Source organism: Geotrypetes seraphini, chromosome 3, assembly GCF_902459505.1.
Source record: "Geotrypetes seraphini chromosome 3, aGeoSer1.1, whole genome shotgun sequence".
In the NCBI taxonomy this organism is placed as follows: Eukaryota; Metazoa; Chordata; class Amphibia; order Gymnophiona; family Dermophiidae; genus Geotrypetes; species Geotrypetes seraphini.
Genome location: NC_047086.1, coordinates 135202098 through 135225296, shown reverse-complemented (window position 1 = coordinate 135225296; position 23199 = coordinate 135202098). Strand labels below are relative to the sequence as shown.

Here is a 23199-nt window from a genome sequence, read left to right as displayed (position 1 = left end):
TACTACTCCCATCTATACACTCCGGAAGCTCCTGGGCCCTTGACGGACCTGGATGCTTATTTAACTTCGGCGGAGTTGCCCCGGATTGCACGTGAGGATGTAGAGCGTTTGGACCGTCCTCTCACGCTGGTTGAGGCTCGTGGAGCGTTGCGTTCTATGAAACTGGGTAAGTCGCCCGGGTTGGATGGCTTTACCGTTCGGTACTATAAACGTTTTCAGGATCTTCTGCTACCTCCTTTGTTACGCTTTCTTAACTCCTTGCAGGAGAATAGTGCCCTGCCCTTCTTCATGCGACTGGCGGGTGTAACGGTGTTGGCCAAGGAGGGGAAGGACCCCCTTCAATGTGCTTCTTATAGACCGATCTCGCTTTTGGGGGTTGACACTAAGATTTTCACGCGGATCTTGGCGGACAGAATGATGAGCTGGATTCCCCGGCTGATTCATCCGGACCAGTCGGGCTTCGTGGCGGGACGTCAAGTAGGTGATAATACTCGCCGGATATATAACCTGTTTGAGCGGGCCAGGGAGGGTGTGAGGGAAACGGTGTTTTTGTCTATCGATGCTGAGAAAGCGTTTGATAGGGTCTCCTGGCCGTTCCTGTTTCGGGTTTTGGAGGTGGTGGGTTTGGGTCCACGCATGCGAGATTGGATACAGGTCCTTTATAATTGCCCTCTTGGCTGTATTAAGGTGAATGGGGGTTACTCGGAGACTTTTTCTCTAGCACGGGGAACGCGTCAGGGGTGTCCTCTGTCTCCGCTCCTTTTTGCGTTGTCGGTGGAGCCCCTGGCGCAACGGGTGCGGATGAATCAGGATATTAAGGGGATTGCGGTGCCGGGAGGGGACTATAAGTTGGCTCTGTTCGCGGATGATATTCTGTTCACGGTGGAGGATCCTGAAGGCTCCTTACCTGCTATATTAGGAGAGTTGGAGGAATTTGGTGCGGTATCGGGCTTTCGAGTCAATGTTGGAAAATCTGAGCTCCTTAATATTAACCTGTCTGATGACCGAGTGTCTTACTTTCGGGACCGGTTTTTGTTTCGGTGGGTCCAGCATTCATTGCGGTATCTTGGGGTATGTTTCGGACCGCCGGGAGTGGATCTCTATGATCTGAACTTTCCTCCGCTCTTCCGCCGCATCCGACAAGACTTGCTTAGTTGGAAGGATCAGTACTTCTCTTGGTTGGGCAGGGTGGCAATTGTGAAGATGATGATTATGCCGCGTCTTTTGTTCTTATTCCAGGTGTTACCGCTCTGGGTGGGCAGGAGAGCGTTGGAGGGGGTCCAAAGACATATCTTCGATTTTATTTGGGCTGGTCGGAGGCCTAGAGTGAGTAGGAAGGTCTTATGTATGGGGAGGAGTGATGGGGGACTGGGGGTTCCCAATGTGGTAAAATATTATCAGGCTGCCCAGCTGCACGCCCTTTTAGAGTGGCAGACGCAGACACCGAAGCCGTGGGTGAGGATAGAACACAGTTTAAGTGATGGGGTGCCTTTATTACATCGGCCATGGTTACCTGGCAGGGTGCGGTGGGTGGGCGGTTTGTCCTCGGTTAGAACTGCTTTGAGGGTATGGAACCAGACCCGAAGGGGTTTATTGTTGGGTAGGCGCCACTCCTGGTATACCCCGTTGAGACATAATGCTGACTTCCCACCGGGAAGGGGAGGGGGAGTGTTTGCTACTTGGGAATCTAGGGGCTTAGTATGTGTGGGACAATTGTGGGATCCGGTTTTGGGCCGTATTAGACCCTTCACAGAGCTCCGAGGCCAGTTTGACTTTGGGGTCCGGGATCTGTTTCCCTATATACAAGTTGTTCACTATATCCGGACCTCGGGTCTACTGGGGGAGTTGAGGGGTGGCAAGACTCCCTTTGAGCTGGTGCTGGGTCCGGTGCTCCGGAAGGGAGCTCTATCTGCAGTGTATCGGTGCCTTAATAGTCGGGGAGCCCAACATCCCTACATGAAGGCTTGGGAGGGTGATTGGGGTTCTGCTATTTCCTGGGACACCTGGGGGGACATCTGGTCAGAGATCTCCTCAGCGGGTATAGCTGCCTTGCTGATAGAAAATGGATATAAGGTCCTCTTTCGTTGGTACTATACCCCACAGGCTGTGGCACGTTGGCAGGAGGGTGCGAGTGTTCTTTGTTGGAGGGGCTGTGGGGAGGTGGGTACATACTTCCATATGTGGTGGCAATGTGGGAGGGTGTGTGGGTTCTGGACTGGGGTTTCCTCTCGAGTGTCCCGGATCCTGGGTATCCAGATTCCGGTTGATTGGCGACATGCCCTGTTGTTCTGGCATCAATTGGATCTGGCTTGGGGGGATTCTCTGTTTTGCAAGTTGGCATTTACTGCTGCTAGATTGGCAATAGCCTCCTTGTGGAATCAAACGCACCCTCCCACATGGGACATGGTGGAGCAACGCTTGCTCAATTGGCAGCTCCTTTACCATTTAACGGCCCTACGGCATGGTAAATTACATGGATATGCTCACATTTGGCGTAGATTTCGGGCTTCTGTGGGGGGTTGTGGCAGGGGTGGCTGGGGGCCTTGAGTTGAGCTTGGGGCTGGACTGGAAAGATTGGGACTTGGGGGAATTCATAATCATTTTTCTCTTTCATTTTTGGTTTGCGTATAACCTTGGATGTATCTCAACCTATTGGGTGCTGTGGGTTTGGCGTTTTGTCCCTGGGGGGAGGGGGAGGGGGGTATGGGCTGTGTTCTGGTGGGTATATTAGTCTGTTTTTGTTGAACTGTAGGGATTACATATGTTTCTGCTCTGGGCTTCACTTCGGACGTTTTCTGGAGTGTGGTGTATTGCTTGTTGTTCCATTGCTGTTGTATCTCCTATGTATATGTAATACTTGCTGTGTTTATTGTTAATAAAAGCTTTCATTTAAAAAAAAAAAAAAAATGCCTATTGTACCTGAATGCACACCACTTCAACAGCCTTCAGGCTTGCAGGTGTCATATATTTAGTACAGTAAGTATTTTTCTGTTTCCGGAAGGCTCATAATTATTAAAAAAAAGAGTGAGAGTTGAAGTAGGATATGAACCTGGGTTCCTTGATTCACAATCCTCTGCACTAACCACTGGTCTACTACTCTGACATTTCAATAGCGCTGAAAAGCATACACAGTGCTGTAAATTTAACATGCAATAGAAGGCCCCTGCTCAGAAGAGCTTACAATCTAATTTGGACAGATAGACAAGACATATAGGGTTGGGGAATTTCTTGCAGAGAGAATGATAGGATGGATATATATAATTTTATGGTGAGTAGGATTTAGGAGTTGAAAGCAGCATAGAAAAAGTGGGCTTTTAGCTTCGATTTGAATACTGCCAGAGATGGCGCCTGATATAAGAATTCAGGCAGTTTGTTCCATGCATGTGGCGCAGCAAGATAGAAGGGACGGAGAAGGGAGGAGAAGGATATGGATAGGATGGACTTGCCCAATGAATGGAGTTTATCGGGAGGGGGTGGAGAGGGGAGCATAGGGGAAGAATGTCATAGATCCTAGAATTTGGAGCTAGTGTCACGCTGTAGGGGCTGCTATGGCTATTTGCTTGCAAATCTTCTGTTTGCATGGCCTTTTGTTATGTTGAAAAGAACTCCCAAATACTCATGAGACTGGGTTGGTACTAGGAGTATCTTTTGAAAATTCATGATCCAACCCAGGTTCTGTAAGACCTGTATCACCTGTAATACTGCCTTCTCTCCCCCTTTGCAGGATACGGCTCTGATCAGTTAATTGTAGAGGTACCCTTGTAACCCCACTTTGCAGAGGTATGCCACTGCCACAACTATCACTTTGGTGAATGTGCGAGATGCCGTTGCCAGTCCGAAGGGAAGTGCTGAGAACTGATAATGCCTCTGCAGCATGTGGAATCTTAAAAACTTCCTGAGCTTTGGAAAAATGGGAATGTGTAGGTAGGCCTCCATGAAATCTAGGGAGGCCAGGAATTCTTCCGGTGCTACAGCTGCAATGACTGGCTAAACAGTTTCCATGCGGAATCGTGGGATTTTCAGAGCCGCATTGATGGTCTTGAGGTCCTAAATAGACCTCCAACCATCTGATCCTTTATTGGGTACTACAAAGTATATGGAGTATCTGCCCAAGCCTGATTCTACAGGCAGTACAAGCTCTACAGTGCACTGTAGAAAGAACTTTGTTCACTTTTTCCAGCCTACTTGCCGAGGAGTTTACAAACAAGTCTGGTAAAGGGTGGGCAAAGTCGAGTTTGTAGCTCTCTTAAATTATATCTAGCACCCATCTGTCCATAGTTATTTGGTCCCAGGCCTCCACATAGTTCGACAACCATCCCCTAGAAAAAGACACTGCAGCTCTGACATCATTGTGCCTTTTTAGTGGTTGTAGCTGGATGAGAACCAGAGGACTGAGGCCTCCTGGCCCCTATGAATTTCTGCTGGGTTCCTTGATAGGGTCTTATGGTCGAGGCTCCTCCTGAATACTGGTGAAAATATGAGCCTTGAAAATTAGATTGTCCAGCCCCTCTAATGGGCTTCGGTCTAATGTCTGGTAAAAAACTTGGGAGATGATCTGCCACACTAGCCATAAGGTCATTCAGTCATAAATTCTAGGAGCATCGCTCACAGATTTTACATGGTCACTCACAAAAATACTTGTAAATCTGGGAAAATGTTTTTAGAACTTGCTGCTCACATGTAGGGTTACCAGATGTCCGGATTTACCTAGCCATGTCCTCTTTTTAGAGGACATGTCTGACTTTTTGGATGGCTTTTCAAAACCCGGCACTTTGTCTGAGTTTTGAAAAGCTTCCACCTTGGGATCATGGTAGGGGGGCATCTGCACATGTGCGGATGCAATGCGGTGACATCACGTGCATGCATGCATGTGTATGATGTCATCGCATTCTATCCATGCAGATGCCCTCCCAACGCGGTCCTGAAGACGAGAACAGGTTAAGGGGAGCAGGGCTGGGGGCGAATCAGGGTAGGCTGGGTGGAACTGGGTAGGCCTGGGGGCAGGGCTATGGGTCCAGATTTTACGGGAGTAAAATCTGGTAACCCTACTCACATGAAAAAATCTTTTTAGAATTTGTTGCTCATGAGAAAATATTTGCCTGTACCCTGACAATCCTTAGAGGGAGCATTGGCCATGTGATGAGTAAACTAGAATTTTACCTTCTATTTTTAAACCATTGATCACCATGAACAGAATTAGTCCTGGATACTTAATGCTAGGCAGCAAGAGGATTGGGATCATGGGGGAGGGAGAGAGTAGTGCTGCCCGATTCAGGAAAAAAATATTTCGATTCGATTTGATTTTCCTGCACAATTGGGTGTTTTTTCCAAACATCCTGGTGAGTTTATTTTATAGCCTCTTCACCCTCTTTGCCCTCTCCTACCCACACTGGTGCTGTGGTATAAACAAACAAAAAAGACTTTTCCTCTCTCTGTTAAATCCTAGCTCAGCTTTGGCAGGATACAAATTTCAAATCTGACACATAATCACAAAACAGAAAATAAAATTATTTTTTTTAACTTTTTGTTGTCTGCTCATTTTTCAAATCATGTTGGTCCCAGGCTCTGCAACAATCTTCTTTTGATAACTTGCTTGCCAGGGTCTCTTGCCCAGATCCACCATCTCTCTTTTTCTCAACTACCCTGTCATCCAGCATCTCTCCCTCCTTCCCCACCAGCTCTCCCTTTCTCTTTCTAACTACCCTCCTATCCAGTATCTCTATTCCCCCCCACCATCTCTTGTGTCCAATTTCTCTTCCTTTCTGTTCCTTCCCTCCCTAAATCCAATTGTCCATCATCTCTCTCCCTCTCCTGTTTTTAGATCCTTATTTCTTCTATCCTTCCCCCATCTCCCCTCTCCATGATCTCCCACAAGTCCATCTCCCCTCCACCAAGTTCATTTCTCCCATCTATCTTCTCCCCATCTCTCCTTCAGTCCACCAACTCCCCCATCTCCCCTCTCCCTCCATCTACCTTTTTTATGGTGAGAATTCTCTCTTCAGTATGACTTAACCTCCAAGGATTATCTTCCAAAGCAAAGCAACTATTCACAGATGTTGGAAGGAGTGACATCTGCATCGAGTTAGCTAATGATGTCAGAACAATGGTCATCTTAATCAGAGAGCTCCAAGAAATGAGCAACCAACTGAGAAATCCTCAATGAACAATTGAGCTTCCATGAATAGGGGAATATACATTTATTATCATCTTCATTATCACTCTTTCCACTGCCATATAGTTTAGCATATAGTTTCCAGATTTCTCCATCATTTGTCTCTCTAGCAATCAATCTTTCAAACAACTCCTGCAGTTTCCCCTTCAAACTTGTTGCCAATTCTCCCTTTCAATCAACTATTCCATCCACCACTGCCTTCATCAGAATGCTCAGCACCTGAATATCTTTCTATTTGTCTTGTAAATCCATAAGTCGGTGATAAGCTTTAATAGCTTCTGAAAACTCTCCTATATCAGTACTGGTAAGAATGTAGTTTCCCCAAATCTGCCAGTGCTCATAGTTGCATTTGATGGCTTCTTGTAAAGTTCGGAAAGCTTTAACTACCTTTACTTTGACATTATTGTACAATGTGCTGCTGGTGGTGGTAGCGATCCACTCCTGCCTCTACTCCTTGCGTCTTCTCTCCACCGCGGCCCGCCCTCAGTGAAAACTTCCTGTTTCCACTTGGGCGGCCGAATGGAGAGAAGACGCCAGAGTAGCAGCAGGGTAGTGAATTGCATTCGCTACCGCCGCTTTTGCCTGGCCAGGGTGGAGAAGAGAAATACTTGCGGCCGGGAGAGAGAGAGTCTTGCTGCTGCCGATCTGCACCAGAGACCCGTTCGGGCTTTCCCTCTGCCACCGGAGTCCTTGCTTCGATGTAACTTCCAGTTTTGCAAAACCACTGCCTGGAAGTTACACCAGAAGCAAGGCATCCGATGGCAGACGGAAAGCCTGAACAGGTCTTTAACAAGGGGGCTGACGAATCAGTAAGTCCGATTTTCTTAAAAAACAAACCGATTCAAATAGATTCACCCATAGTGAATTGGAGAATCGATTTGAATCGCGAATCAGGCAGCACTAGGAGAGAGCACCAGTAAGCCTTATGAATCAGCAGCTTAGGATAGCCTTTTCTATGGCCTAAATTTAGCTACTTGACCAGTTAGTGGTCTAAATATTGTTGCTAACCCCCTTAAGTATCAGTTCTATCTAAGCCTATCCCTGCACTAATTGGATAGTGCAGTGGTGGTTAGAGCTTCTATTCTGCAGCAGTGTGGAGTAGAGGTCTGCATGGGAATGGGGATCGCGGGAATCCCTCCTAACCTACAGGACTCCCACAGGAACCCCTCTCTAGCCAACGGGACTCTCACTGGGATGGAAGGCTTTGGAAGCAGGGTTCGTCCATATAATATAATGGACACGTCAGCCTTAGTAAAAGAGGGGGTTTATAAGCTAATTACCCGAACAGAAAACAAAAAATGGGTTCCACCAAAGAGATTCCACAAGGAAAACAGCAGCGCAAACACAAAAGAAACTGTGGAATTGATGATCCTGTCAGAAGTAATTGCTGCTTTTTATGGGGACGGGCGGGGATGGAGGTAATTCCTTGCGGGGATGGGTGGGGACGGAGAGGATCCTGATGGGGACGGGTGGGGATGGAGAGGATCCTGGCAGGGACGGGCGGGGATGGGTGGGATTTCTGTCCCCATGCAACTCTCTACTGTGGAGTTAAATGCTCAGATCAGCGGTTAGGCTGAAAAATTGATCAGATCTTGTCTATATACCTTGACAATGTCAGGCAATTACAATAATTTAATGTGAGCTTATCTCATGGCAAGTGATTCCTGTTATGGGAATACTCTTAGGCTGTGCTCACTGATGGCTAACACTACTATCTTTAAATCAGCAGGTGATTGTGGGCCATATCTGACAGTGATGCATATTATCATAATTGGATTGCAAGTATATGAAGTTGCATACCGAAGATGACATCTCGTGATTCTTGGATGGTCTTTCCTCTTCAGAATCCTTTTCCTCATCTGATGAGGTCTCTAGGGAGAGAAAATTAGATGTTCAGAGACAGAGAGATGAAAGTTAAAAACAAACAAAATATAGGTAGGCATCCATATATATTTTTAGTGATAAATAACCACATATATCCTTACAAAGATACACCATTTACCCTTTTTTTATATGAAAATGTTCTGTTCCATCTAAAAAAAAATATTTCAAATGAGAGAGCAGTGTTATGCTGAATATGCTCTCCCAGTAGAATATATGTGATTAATGGTGCCCAGATATATTCCATTATTTGTTACAAAATATATACATATATATATATACAATGCTATTTTAGATAAGTCATAAAAATATGAATTGTTATGTACAAATCAATGCAACTCAGTTTTTACCTGTAAGTAAGAAACAGAATCTGTTGACTTAAAGCCTGTTCTAAAATACAGGGAAATGGATGTTTATGCACCAGGTGCATGGGACATAAACATCCATTTTAAAAAATGTATAGGAAATAGACATTTACGCTGGGTTTTACTAAACCACAGAAGAGCTTCTTACTGCAGGCCAGTGAGGTAAATGTTCCAATGCTCATAGGAATTGAATGAGTGTTGGATCATTTGCATCACTAGCCCACGATGAGAAGCTTTCCCACAGTTTAGTAAAAGGAGGCTTTAGTAAGCCAGCACATAATCGGTTATGTTTTTAAGATCAGAAAGGTAACTGGTTATACTGTATTCCTGAGATTGTTACAATTCCCTGTTAACTTTGCTGGTTTGGCATTTGGAAGGACCTAAAAACCACTTAGTGATAAAGGGTGCAACCCCCCCTAATCCCTCTAGGGGAGTGCTGCTCAATAGCAGTTGGTCACTGAATCCACTGATCTTTTAAGGCATAGATATTTAGTCCCCTTTTGAAACGGGGACTAAGGACCTGTTTCTTTAAATGGCGCCTAGCTCCTAGGCGTCGTTTGACGTGGCTGTCAATCAACCATTAGGCGCCATTTATAGAATTGAGCCTAGCAGCACCTAAGTAATCTTAGACACTGGTATGTGTTAAATCTTTAGGCGCACTGCCATTTAGGCCAGGGATTTCTTGGCCTAAATGAGTGCACCTAAGGTAGGTGCCTTAATTCAATCCACACCCAAACTCCACCCCAAATCTACCCCTAACCATGTCTACTTTCCGTGTAGGCACCAGTAGGCACCTTGGTGTAGATGCCTACCTTGAAGTAATAGGCACCTACCGAGTTAGGTGCCTACTGGCTAATTAATTTTTTTTAATTGGTTTAAAATTGGTTTTTAATGGAGCTTTCAATTATCAGTGCTGATTAAGCCAATTAAAGCAATTAAGTTAGGCGCCTAGATCAGCTAGGCACACCGATCTAGCTGCATAACCGTAGGCGTATTTTATAGAACCAGGGCCTAAATGTCCATGAAGTTGTCACGCCCTCTTTCCATTTGAACACATTTTGTATCTAATATGTGTAGATTCCAGGCTTGTAAAATTGGGACTTGGTTTATGCAATGTTTAAGTGCTGAGCTATCCACATATTAAACCTGAATAGAGCTTGTAACATCAGAACCATAGGGGCCATTTTCAACAGGAAATCTAAGTCAAACTCGGGATGTCCCGAGTTGGATGTCCAAAAAATAAAGCCCATAATTGAAAAACATCCAGGCATGTGTACTTTAGATGATGTTGTATTAGACGGTAAACTGCTTGAGTTTTCACGACTGCAACAAAAATTTGGTATTGCTAAAACTCTAAGTTATAGATGGTTGCTGTTGAAGCAGACCATTCAGGAGGGGTTCCCTGATTGGAAAGATCTTAAAAACCAGGATAGTTTGCCATTCCTGTGCTTCCGGGCGGATTTCCTGGGTCACCTGGCCGCTCAGTGGTATAAAGTAATATCTGGATTTTTAAATAAGAAACCAAAAACTGGTCTTCGTGACATTTGGAGCATTGAGATAAAGCAACAGATTAATGCGTCTCAATGGCCACAAATTTGGACTTGGAGGATGAAAGGTATGGTGTCGGCATCTATGAGACAGTCATGGTTTTTCTTATTACATAGAGCTGTTTGGACCCCAGTTGGTGGTCCGAATCGCAAGAAGTCATCTCTTTTGACTCCCCAGCTATGATGTGTTTGTTTGTGAGTCACGCAGTTATGCTATTTCAGCACTAGTATTAACTTGGATTCAATTTGAACCAGCTTACATTGGGTCCCCTGAAGATGACAGAAGGAGAGTAGCATTCTTCTTGGTTTTCATCCACTGTCATCTCACACTTACATTTTATCCCTCCCCCTTCTACAAAACCGTGAAAGTGGTTTTTAACTTCGGCCAGCGCACTGAATGCTCTGCGCTGCTCCAACGCTCATGAGCATTGGAGCAGTGCACAGCATTCAATCAGCACGCCAACTGGCCTAAAAACAGCTTTCATGGTTTTGTAAAAGGGGGAGAGGGTTATTTATTTTTCCACTCCTAAGGGGTTTGCATCCAGTTTCAGCCCCTTAAAATCCAATCTCTAATGTTAAATACCACAAATTTCCAAGCTGTATATGAAATGTAACCCACTGTACTACTATGTATGAGCCGTGCTTATCATCTCTGAAAAAAAAAGATAAGATGCATTTGATAGCTAGAAAGCTTGATTAGGAGCCTCAATTGAATCCTATTTCACAATTTTTTTGAAGCACATTGCTCTCTCCCCTCCTATTGTTTTTTTCCCATACGTGTCTTATTTACTATCAACAACTTTTATTTTTTTTCTCATCCTTTCCTTTTGTTCAATATGTTTTGTCAGGTTAGTTCTATTTATTTGTTTTGTTTCCCCCCAGAAATTTTTAATTTTATTGATTTGTACATCGCTTAGAATTTTGAATAAGCGATTAATCAAATTTATAATAAACTTAAAACTTGATAAGACCAAGCATGTTAAAGAGCCTTTTGGGTTAGATTTAGAAATAAAGTAGGCTTACCCTTTTCAGGAACATTTTGTAGCACAAGCACTGTGAAAATAATAAATTCCATTAGAATACGAATATCATTGCAGACATGTTTCATCAAATGCAAAGGCAGGTTTCAGAAGAAACAAAACGCTCATGTCAAAGTGTATGACACCATCTATGTTAAATGAATGTTCTACTGTACTGCTTTTTTATTCTCCATTGACATATTTCTATGTGAATGTTGTTTTAAATTAAAAATTTTAATATATACAGTATATTACTGACAATGTATCAAGGTGCAAGCCTAAAGTTCCTGGAAAGATACTCTCCTGCCACAATGGAGTGTGCTACAAAATTTTGGTTGAAAATATGGTATAAAGATAGATGTCCTGGCAGTCTGGACATTCCAATGGCCTGGACGTCCAGATACAGGATTAAAAAAAATATATTATTTCTAGATGTATGGTGGTTTGCCTTTTAATAATAGGAATTTTCTTACTGCTGGCTTTGGATGTCTGGCGCCATATGTCCAAATCAGTCTTAAGACGTATGGTTTGAAAATGCCCCTCCATGTCTGGAATCTGGCAAGGACTTTGGTTGAAAATCCATTACATAGGGCATTAGATTATCAAGTTTCTTTCCGAAGAGCAAGTTACCGTTCAAGGAGAAATTGAACGGTAACTTGCTCAACATGACTTCGGATGTGGAATCGTCAGCCCATTGTCTAATCCACAGCATTCTATGGGCCGAAATAGTATAGGCAGACATTATACTTAGGACCCTATATAGATTAGTGTGTCTGCCATGTAGTTGACCCCTGTCAGAAGTAATTGGGAGTAGACATCTTCATTTTCCTCCAGATAGTGACACATCTTAGAATGACATGCGTGTGCCACCTAAGAAGCCATTGCTTTTAGACCCACAGCATCAGCCTCAAACTGTCTTCACAGGATGAAATCTATCCTGTGCATTTTTCAGGAATATGCCTCTCTCACTGGGGAAGGATGTCCGCCTCATGACCTGCGCCAATAGGGAATCCACCTTCGGGGACACAAACAGCTGCTGAAACTCAGCATTTTCCAGCAGAGTTTTGTCATAGCTCTAGTTACCCTAAGGGGCCCCTCCAGGGCATCCCAAAAGTATGTCAGCATCTTGGTGATGTCAGAATGAGAAGGAAAGCAGGTTGTCTGAGCTTTAGTGCTGCCCATAAGCACTGCGTAGTGGAGGTCTGCAGAGGCTCCAGCTGCAACTCCCATAGCACTTCTGTAATGATGTCCACTAAGTCAATAGACTTAAGAGCCAGCCCACTGCTAGGTCCTCCCTGAGGTCCAGGGATGCTCCCCTGTCATCAGGGCAGAATTAGTCAATAGGCCAAGTAGGCACGTGTCTAGGGCCTGAAATGGTCAGGGGGGCACAATGAAGGAGGGCATCAACATTGTTTTTTCCAAATGGCAATGGGCCCCTCCAGCATCGTTCGGCAATGCGGGCCCCACTCCGATCGGCAACGCAGCTCCCCCCCCCCCACTCGACGGAAAGTAAGACAAGCAAGCATCGCGGGTAAGAAAGGCAACGGGAACTGTAATTGTGCAAGCGGTGCTGCTTGCCCAAAGCTTCCCTCTGACGCAGCTTTTGTTTCCGCCTGGGTGCATGGTGGGGTGGGGCGGGGCGGGGCAGGAGGCCCAGTGTACTTGTGTGCCTAGGAGCCCTCGACAAATTAATCCTGCCCTGTCATGGTTGGCCTTTTCCAGCTGAGACCCTTCGTCTCCAGTGCAGAGGAACAACTTTGGGACAATAAAAGAATAGAGTTCAGGTCCTCCTCCTCCTAGTCCTCTGACTGGATTTCTGGATCTAGCATCTGGGTACTTTAAGGAGGAACTGCCCCCACAGGGTCACACAAGGAGAATTGTCATCCTAAGAAATCAATATAACTATACCTCAAAAGCAATGCTTACATAGAGTTATCAAATGTCTGGGGTTCCCTGGACATGTCCTCTTTCAGATGGCTCCATTGGGAGTTCAGGCGGTTTTCTGAATTTGTCTCTTTAAACTAAACTAAACTAAACCTTATGTTTATATACAGCATCATCTCCACGGATGTTGTGGAGCTCGGCACGGTTTACAAGAACTTAAAATATAGGAAGAGAAGGAAAAAAAAGGTTTACATGAACTTATATATATAGAAGAGAAGAGTAAGGGGGGATAGAATTACATTTTAGTGAAAAGCCAGGTTTTCAGTTGCTTGCGGAATAATTGGAGGGAGCCCAGCTTCCGCAGCAGGGTAGTAAGGTCGTTCCAAAGACCTGTGATTCTGAAGAGAAGGGATTTTCCCAGTTTGCCTGCATAGCGAATACCGTGTAGAGAGGGGAAGGATAATTTATACCTTTGGGCGGGTCTGGTAGAGTCAGGACTCGAGGGGTTATAAGATAGTGGGATTAAGGGAGGAAGGATGCCATGAATGATCTTAAAAGCATTTGAAATGGATTCTGGAAATCACTGGGAGCCAGTGAAGTTTGGCTAGGAGTGGGGAGATATGGTCAGACTTGCGTTTTGCAAAGATCAACTTGGCTGCAGTATTCTGGATTAGCTGGAGTCTTTGAAGACTTTTTTTTGATAGGCTTAAGTAGATGGCATTGCAGTAGTCTAATTTGGAGAGGATGATGGATTGGACAAGGACGGTGAAATGTTGTTGGCCAAAATAGGATCTTACTTTCCTCAGCATGTGGAGGCTGAAAAAGCATGATTTAGTCAAGGAGTTGAGGTGGTCATTGAGGGAGAGAGAAGAATCGATAATGATGCCAAGGACCTTGCTTGAGAACTTTAGTTCAGTTTTTGCAATTTCGAGGGGCAGCAACAGCAGCCTAAAAAATAAATCATCCTGGCCAGGGTTGGCTGTGCTCCGAAGCTCCTTCCTCTTCTGGCAGCCTCCCATATGGCCCTCTCCCTTCCACCTGCACCCGCACCCCTGCGGCTCTCTTCGGACGACTCGGCTACAGCAGCAATCAAGACAGACTGCCAATATCAGGGCCTTCCTTCTGTGAGTACTGCCTACTTTGTTTCGACTTCCTGTTTCCGCATAGGCAGAACTCACAGAGGGAGGGCCCCAATGTCAGCAGCCTGTCTTGATCGCCGCTGCTGCTGAGTCACCGAAGAGGGCCATGGGGAAGGGGTGCAGGTGCAGGTGGAAGGGAGAGGCCAGATGCAAGACTCATTGGTGAAGGGGGGAGAAAGAGAGAGGAGGGGGAGAAATGAAAGGAAAGATGTCATATCGGGCTGGGCCGAACTGAAGGGAGGGTGCAAAGGTGCTGGAAATAAAGAAGAGAGGGGATACGCTGAAAATGGAGACAACCAGTGACATAGAATAGAGAAGGGACAAGCAGGAAGGATAGGGGATACAGAGGGGAAATGCTGAAATGGGGTAGATAGGAACACAGAGGGAGCAATGTTGAAAGGGGGGTAGATAGGTTTAAAGAAGGAGACAATGCTGAAAGAAGTTGTTTGTTCTTATTTTTTTCTTCCTAGTCATACCATTCCTTCTCACCACTCCTGACATTTCCATTCCTCTTTTCACCCCTTGGTGCTTCTTCCCTCAACCTAGGGTTACCAGACATCTGGATTTACCCGGACATATCCTCTTTTTAGAGGAATATCTGGGTGTCCGGATAGCTTTCTACGGTGTCCAGGGTATTCTCTTCCCTGCCTATCCCCCACCTACCTAACTCCTCGCCGAAATGGAATCTTTGGGCTGGCTGACAGCAGCAGCGAGGTGAGCTTGCTGCCATTGGCCTGCCCTGGAAGTCACCTCTCTGGAAGACTTCCTGTTCCCATGTAGGTGGGACGCTTCAGAGAGGCAGCATCCAGGACAGGCCGATGGTAGTAGGCTCACCTCGCTGCTGCTGTCGACCAGCCCGAAGATTCAATTTCAGCAAGGAGATAGGTAGGCAGGTGGAGGACAAGCAGGGGAGACATAGGGGGAGCAAGAAGCACCCTGCTGAGAAGCAAAAACGGAGTGCAGAAGAGCAGAGGCTGAAACCAACAGAGAGGGAACTTCAGCTTTAAAGACGTTGGAGAGAAATGACAGGGAAAATTACCCAAAACAAAAAGAAATGATCCTTCCCAATTAGGGAAATGTCCAGCCCTCATAAGGAGTGCATTATGAAGTGGCAGCACAGAAGTATCTTGCCTCCTTTAAGGATTGTAAACCAAAGCAGAACACAGGAATGAAGGCAGATGGCTGCAAATACACAAATGTAAAGGGAAACTGGCTTTTTTGAGCCAGAGAATAAGCTCTTTTCACCAGAGCCCATATCAGAGAAAAGGGAACTTGAGTTTGAGAAATCAGGATTAGTGCAGCACCTAAAAGCAGCTGTTTTGTTAATTTGCCATATCAACAAGCAAGCCTAGACTTTTCCACCAATTAGCACAGTAAAAGCAAGAGAGACAAACAACAGTTCCAAGAGACTGGTGTGGGGTAGAGGATGGGTGGGGCAAGGGCAGGGTCATGTGTCCTCTTTTTTGACTTCGCAAATATGGTAACCCTACTCCAACCTGATCCTCTCTTCTCAGAACCCTTTTCTCAGCCCCCTGCTCTTTCAACCCCACACAGTTCCTCTCCCTGTCCTAATCTATTTCTGTTTCTTCAGCCCATCCCTCATACACTTATTTTTGTTTCAAAGCGCATGCCCCCTACCCCCTAGCTTGCATTCACTTCAGCTCTGTTCTTCCTTTCAGAATCCATATCTCTTCCCTCAGTCTCTCTTCCTCTTGCAATCTATCCGTCCCTGTCTACTCATTCCTTTCCCAGGACTTCCCCCTCTCTATGGTAGACCAAAGGCAGGAAGCCTGTCTGACTTACCCTACTGCTCTCCTCTGCTACCTGCTATTAACTCATTGCTCAGACATTCCTTAGCAACCAATAGGCTGCAAGGGGAGGCAGGACCAGTAGCTTAGAAGACACCAACCTTCCTACCTGTTTTCCTCTGTAACCTATTAGCTAGTAAGGAATGCCTGACCAAAGGTGTCTCCTAAGCTACTGGTCCTGCCTCCTTTGCAGCTTATTAGCTGGATGAGGAATATCTGACCAATAGGCTGCATGGGGAGGCAGGAGCAATAGCTTCAGAGACATAGCCTTACTTCCTGCTTTCCCCTGCAGCTTTACATCGGGAAGATTTCAGCTCTGATGCCTGGGCCTTGTTAGAAAGAATATTGGGAGTGCCCTAGCACCTACAGAGCTGGCACCTATGTATCACGTGACTTAACCAGTTAGGCCCCGATATTCAGAGCCTAACTGGATAGGTTTAGTGGTCAAATAGGACCACATAAATAGCTGTCCTATCTTTAACCTCTATAAAGTTAACCAGTTAGCGCCGAATATCGGCATAACTGGTTAACTTTTTAGCAGCTGTGGACAGCAAAAGTGCTGCTCACTGCCAGCTGAATATTGGGACATATGTATAGAGAAACAGATATAATTCTGTTCTTACAAGTGAATGCTTGGCTGAAAGATCCTCAAAACTATATACAGAAATAAGTATATCATCATATACAAAAATCAATCAGATAATTACTTATAATACATTTCAAAATATTACCCTGAGAAGGGACAAAATTCGAGAAAAAAAAAATAAGCAACATAAAATACTCCCAACATATCTACGTCACCATTGAGTACTACTTCAAAACAGTACAGCAGTTAGTCATTGAATTCCCATCTTGCTAAGCCTCAGGAGGATCATGCTGGCCCAATACAACACCCATATAGGTTCAAAAGTTTATTTGGCACTCCCAGAAGCTATTTTAATACTACTCTTTGTGTCTAAAGTAAAGTGTTTTATGGAAAGCAGAATTTTCACGGCTACTAATCACCAGCCAAGTATTAAATTGCACCTACCTATCAGAAGGACACATTTGTTTATCCAAACCATGGTTTAAAATGTTCACCTATGGAAAGAGAAAAAAAATCAAATATAATGGATTGTCATTTATGATACCAGCTGCTATTTTAATGATGGCATTAGTTACAAATGACCTTAAGTATAATATTGAAAATAAATACAAACTCATCAGTGTATTAAGGAATTAATGTCACCTGCACATGAGGAGGACAAAATGTGAAAACCATTTGCTTGTGTGAATATTCAGGAAGTATATATGGGTGAGCAGATATCAGAGTTGTATATGGAAAAAAAAAAATTCAGTTCCTTGTCAGAATATGCTTGAGTTTGAGGCTGTTTATCAAATATTTTTAAGCTTTATCTTTTAGAAATTAATTTATCTATAATTAAATCTACAAATATTTTTAACTTAATTCTGAGGTTTTATACGTCTAAAGATGATTTATGTAGTAGTTTACATTCTTTATACACATAAAAAATTTCCAAACTGACAGTGCAATCCAAATGCATATTTCCTAGCAGCCATGGTAACTAAGAGCATAGGCACTGAGTACCTTCTGAGGGGGAGGGTGGATGGCATGTTCAGGGCTGTTCAGCAGATGTGGCACATAGGCACAGTGGAGGGGACTGATGATCTTTCCATAGTAGTCACTGTTTCTGATCTGCCTATGTACAGTATAGTGCTTGCATATGCCTGATGCAGAGCTCCTTGAGATATTGCTTCACACCTTTCTAGAGACCTCCTTAAAGTTTTCCATGCCTTCATGTTGAGTGGCAGATGATGGTGGTACTTGACAATCTCCATCCTGAGTTTGGGGTACAGGAGGAACAAGCATTCAGACTTCTCTTGTGAAAAGTTGTGTTCTCTTCTGAGAGACATCTCTGGATAGACTGAAAAACACCCTTCCACATGCAGCACCATATATATGGACATTGTGCATGTGCAGGGGGGCATCTTGACATCAATAGAGGATTTATTTTTTTTTTTTGAAACAGGTCCATTTTCACATTTGGGTGTTTTCTGTTGGACATGACTATCTCATTATGTTATATTGTTATGTTATATTGATGTTTGATTTGTTGTATTGTATGTGATTCTGTTTGTGTATGTACTTTACTGTGACCAACCTTGGGAAAGGCAGGGTATAAATAAAGAAATACAAATACAAATATTTATCAAGCTCTGTGGTACGTCTTCATTTTGAAGATGTATTTTTGAACTCTGATAGACGTTTTCTTTGGCCATCCATTAAGGCATCATTGTTACTGGACATTTTCCACCATATCTTTTTTATGGTACATAGAAGTCATATCGAAAATGCCCATCTATGCTTTTAATATAAAATAGTGCGTGTGCATCTGTCTATCTATATACACACAACACACACACACAAAAGGATAATATCTGAAAGTAATTTATCCAGATAAATGGACTATTTGAAAATTGACCACTCTTCCTGCAGATAAATTTATACATTGATGGTTCTTGAAGTCTTTGGGGCTGTCGGGATCTATTGTTTTGCTTTGACTGCATCTGCTCTTTTACTAGGCAACTGTCTAGACTAATTTAATACTTGGGTATGCCCATTTTATAAAATAGTGCCTAAGTAGGCACATGTGTGACATTTAAGCCAGGCATCCTATTATAAAATTACTCTCAATGTTAACTTTCATTATTTGACCACCGGAAGATTCTGTAGTATGTGACAATACTGTACAACATCTAAGTGCTTATTTTAGAAATTCTGTTCATGATATGGATGTGGACATAGAGTACCGGACACTGCCAGTGGTCCCCCAAAGGAATCACTGTCAAGTAATGGAAACTCAAGTGGTGGCTTTCATTTCCCCAGATAATCCTGTTCTAAGACCCTTCAGCTGTCAAGGAAAGGATCAGAACTCTGTGTCTATGTATTTCATATATCCTACACTGCATTCAAGTGTCAGACTCTCTTGTACCCTAGGATATGTTTTGTTTTGTTTTTTTGCCTTGGCTGTCCTTCCATGATGGCTATGAAACTATGTTTGTTCAATTATTATTATTCTTCAATTATTATTATTTACATGATGTGATCAGGAAACATCAGTTCTCAGCTGCACCCCTGATACCAGATACATTCTCCAGAAAGCTAAAGATAGCTTCCAGGGTTTAACAGGGGAGGCTCTATGACTTTTGGCCTTGACCTTCAGTAATGGGATAGCTGTGTACAGCTTTTGATGAGAAACATGGCAGAGAGGGGGAATACAGGGCCAACACAAGACCTGTATGCGACAGACCAGAGTCAAGTGTCCGATGTCTATGTCCATCACATGTCATGTTATTAGCAGAGATATGAAAGGGTTATACTTGAACATCAGATTGGGCTATACTGCTTGCCTGGTGACATGTGGGCCACAGGTGCTGTTTAATTGTAGTATGGTGGCTGCCTCTTCATAAGGTACAGGTGAGGTTGCTTATGAGTGTGGAGAGCATGGCGCAATGGTTAAAGCTACAGCCTTAGCACCCTGAGGTTGTGGGTTCAAACCCATGCTGCTCCTTGTGACCCTGAGCAAATCACTTAATCCCCCCATTGCCCCAGGTACATTAGATAGATTGGGAGCCCACCAGGACAAACAGGGAAAATGCTTGAGTGCCTGAATAAATTGATGTAAACTGTTCTGAGCTCCCCTGGGAGAACAGTATAGAAAATGGAATAAATATGATTGTGAGCACATGCATAACTTATAATGGAAATAGATATTCTTTAGGATAGAAACATTGAAGCTAGCCTAAGTTAGGCATTTAAGAAAGTTTCTTAGTAGTTGATTGAAATATCCATAACATACCCTTTTGTCCTATACTACATCGCAATTCGGATAGGACAACTGCAAAATAAAGGAGCCCTTTTTCTTGTAAGGACTTTCTATTGAGGCAATATAGTATTAGATGAGTACTCTCTCTCAGGGCGAACCCATTGTGCTTTTTTTGCTTGACTTTGTTTCCTGTTCTTTGGATTCCCTCTCTCCTATTACTAAGTACAATTTAAGATCAAATTTCTGGTTTTCAAGGAATTACATCAAGGAGCCTTTCGCTATAATATCTCAGCTCTCAAAATGTACAAATATTCAAGACTGTTGAGATCCATGAATTCAAATCTAGATGATGTACAAACCTTTATTCCATCAAGTTCATTTCGCAGTTAAACATAAGCATATGAAGGGCAAGGAGAAGGTAGACAAGGATAGATTCTTCAAACTACGGGGAACCACAAGCACAAGAGGGCACTCGGAGAAACTGGAAGGGGACAAGTTTAGAACCAATGCCAGGAGGTTCTTCTTCACACAGAGGGTTGTGGACACATGGAATGCGCTCCCGGAGGAAGTGGTTGGGCAGAGTATGCTACGGGGTTTCAAAGAGAGATTGGATGGATTCCTGAAGGATAGGAGGATTGAGGGATACAGATGGGGTAGATAAGAGTATGGAAAGAGTATAGATAAAACAAGGGGGCTATAGGGCTAAATCAAGATAACCTGACAGGTCATGGACCTGATGGGCCGCCGCGGGTGCGGACTGCTGGGCGCGATGGACCTCTGGTCTGACCCAGCGGAGGCAAATTCTTATGTTCTTATGTCTCAGTTGCTCTACATATACAATTGATGTACATAGCTTGTGTTTAACTTTTGTAAGACGCTAAAAACATATTTAGTTCAGAAAGCTTTTTCTGCACATGACCTGTGAATTATAAATACATTTTTGGAGCAAAGATAGTGGTTCATATAACAGAATTTTTAATGGTTGATTAAATTGTTATTGTAATTTTAAATTTTCTTGTTTGCTAAGTTTAATCACAATTATGTATGATTCACTGTACTCTGCCCATAGATGGTGCAGATTATAAATATTTTAAATAAATAAACTCCTCATATGGAAAGATGCCACCTAGTGGATTAATTTGAGACCACGGCTAGAGGTCATTCTACATTATTTTGGAGAACAGTAGGTAACAACAGAGAGTGACTGCTGCTGCCTAGGACCCACTGAATTACCTATGAAGCTCCTGGGTAGTTCTGGGGCATGTAAGGGTCTTCTGGTGCAAGCCTGTAATGATGGGGATCGAGTTTACTATTAGAGAGCAAATTGGGAGGGACTGTTGATGTCAGGGGGGTTCAAGCAGTGTTTGCTGATGTCAGAGGATCAAGGGATATTTGCTGATTTTGAGAAGCCGATCAAGGTGTGAGGGAGGGGTTGACGATGTTGGGGTGGATCAGGCAGGGGCTTTGCTGTCAGGGAGAGAATAGAGGTAGATAAGCATGTGGTATATGCAAAACTTACCACACTTTAGTAAAAGGATCCTTTAGTAGGTGCTGCGTCACATTTTAAGTGCAATGTGTATTTGTTTGAATGAATTTGAATCTCAACTAGTCACCAAGGTTCAAGGCAAGGTTTATTATTGAAAAAGTTTGAAAATATGCTTAACTTTCTTCACTGACTGGGCGATGTCTGGCATTGATTCTTTGAGTGCTTGCCCTACAGGTAAGATAGAAGACCCAGGGTTTAGTTTGTATCAGATTTAATATTTTTCCTTGTGTGCTGGTTAAAATGCATGGTGTGTGAAAATTGAAAATAGTTTATTAAGGAGCTAATTCTATATTCTATCTATTCTATCCAATTAGACGTCAATTCCATAATGGTACTTACCCCTTCTTTTACAAGGTGTAATAATTTTGTAGCAGAAGTGTGTAATTTTGACCTAGCAGCTGCTTATACAAAAAGAAAAGAAAATCTACTCATGAGATCTTTCAAGTATCAAGTTTTTCTACAGATTTTATCAACAGTTATCTTAACTCTGCACAGTATTCCCCTGGCCTAATCCATGAGGCAAAAATGTCAAGTTGTCAACAAGGTAGATAAAAATCCCCACAAGGTAGACAAACAACAGACATACTAGGATCCTAGAAAAACAGAAGTGCAGTTTCAAACCTCTTAATTTTTCACTGATGCACAGTAACCTAAATAAATCCTGTGCATTTGAAGAACTAGCAATTAAATTACAATTTCACCATTCACAAAACCTTTTCAGATCAAACCAAAATAAGCAAAAAAAAACCTTACCGATCTGTAAGTTTTCAACTGAGTTTCTTCAATGATATTGAAAGCTGTTAACTGAATAGTAACATCAGCAGTTCTTTAAACATTCAACATGCAAATTTTTATTAAAATTAGAAGCTTGATTTGTAGTCAGTTTTCTTTGTGATATAATATCAAGAGAATGGGAAGAGGAGGACAGCTGCCAATGGCCTGAGGGAATAATAACTGTGTCATGGGGAATCAGATACTATAATAGATGATACACATATAGCCATTCTCTCACTAGGGGGTGAAGGTAACTCATGAGGCACTGAAAAAAAGACTTTTATATGGATTTCTGGCTCATTAAAAGGGGGAAAAAGAAGAGGAATAGCAAACAGGGCGCCTAAAAGAAAATATTGGGCCCTGATGGATAGAGACAAAGCTCAAGGTGTAAAACGTGAGTACATCAGAACACAAGACCTGCAACAGACCTAAGGACCATCAAGCTCAGTATCCTGTTTCCAACAGTACCAAATCCAGGTCACAAGCACCCAGCAGAATCCCAAATGGTAGCTATATTCAATGCTGCTTAACCCTAAGGATAAGCAATGGCTTTTCCTATCTAAATAGTTTATAAAATTTTCTACCAGGATCTTCTCAAACCTTTTTTAAACCCAGCTGCACGAATTGCTTTTACTACATCCTCTAGCAATGAATTCTAAACATTAATTGTGCACTGAGTGAAATATATTTTCTACAATTGTTTGCAGTGTACTATTTAGTAACTTCATGGCATTCTCCCAGTCTTCAAAAAAGTAAACAAATACTTTGCTTTTGCCTGTTCTAGTCCAGCAGCGTAGCCACAGCCGGGGCTGGGTGGGAAAATCAGTGCTCTGTTGGCATGGCTGGCAGGGATCTGCAGGGACTAAGCTTGTAGGACAACAGATTTAAAAATAAGCACACTGCAAAAAAGAAAGATGAAAATCTACTGCATAAAATATATTTAACACACATTAACAGATACTCCAAATTTATAAAGCTTTTATGAAGGGTATATCCAAAATATTTTCACTTTTTATATCACATACCCCATATTGGATCTTCCAAGACCTCAGTGGGACCACTAGGCAAAATTCATTTTTGAATACACAGACTGTTGGCACCCAAATCGTCACCGGTCTTCACTTAATTAATGTTAATTTTATTTTTATCAGTTTTTAATATTTTCAATTCGGCAGGGAGATTTATAGCTTCGACATAGAACTATGTTTTGTCGTGGCTTTTTCAAGGACATTCCCCT

The 23199-nt window shown here is 43.2% G+C and overlaps 1 protein-coding gene across 1 annotated transcript in view; it reads right to left on the bottom strand.

Annotated features, from left to right (window-relative positions):
* The window catches only part of ADGRF3 (adhesion G protein-coupled receptor F3), a 48904-nt gene extending 32958 nt beyond the window's left edge, over positions 1–15946 (bottom strand). The window contains exons 1-3 of the mRNA XM_033938905.1: positions 15811–15946; positions 10989–11018; positions 7973–8043 (exon numbers count right to left, since the gene is read on the bottom strand). Of these exons, the coding sequence (XP_033794796.1) occupies positions 7973–7984 (12 nt within the window). The 5' untranslated portion in view covers positions 7985–8043; positions 10989–11018; positions 15811–15946. The remainder of the gene's footprint in view (positions 1–7972; positions 8044–10988; positions 11019–15810) is intronic.
* Between the last annotated feature and the right edge of the window lie 7253 nt (positions 15947–23199).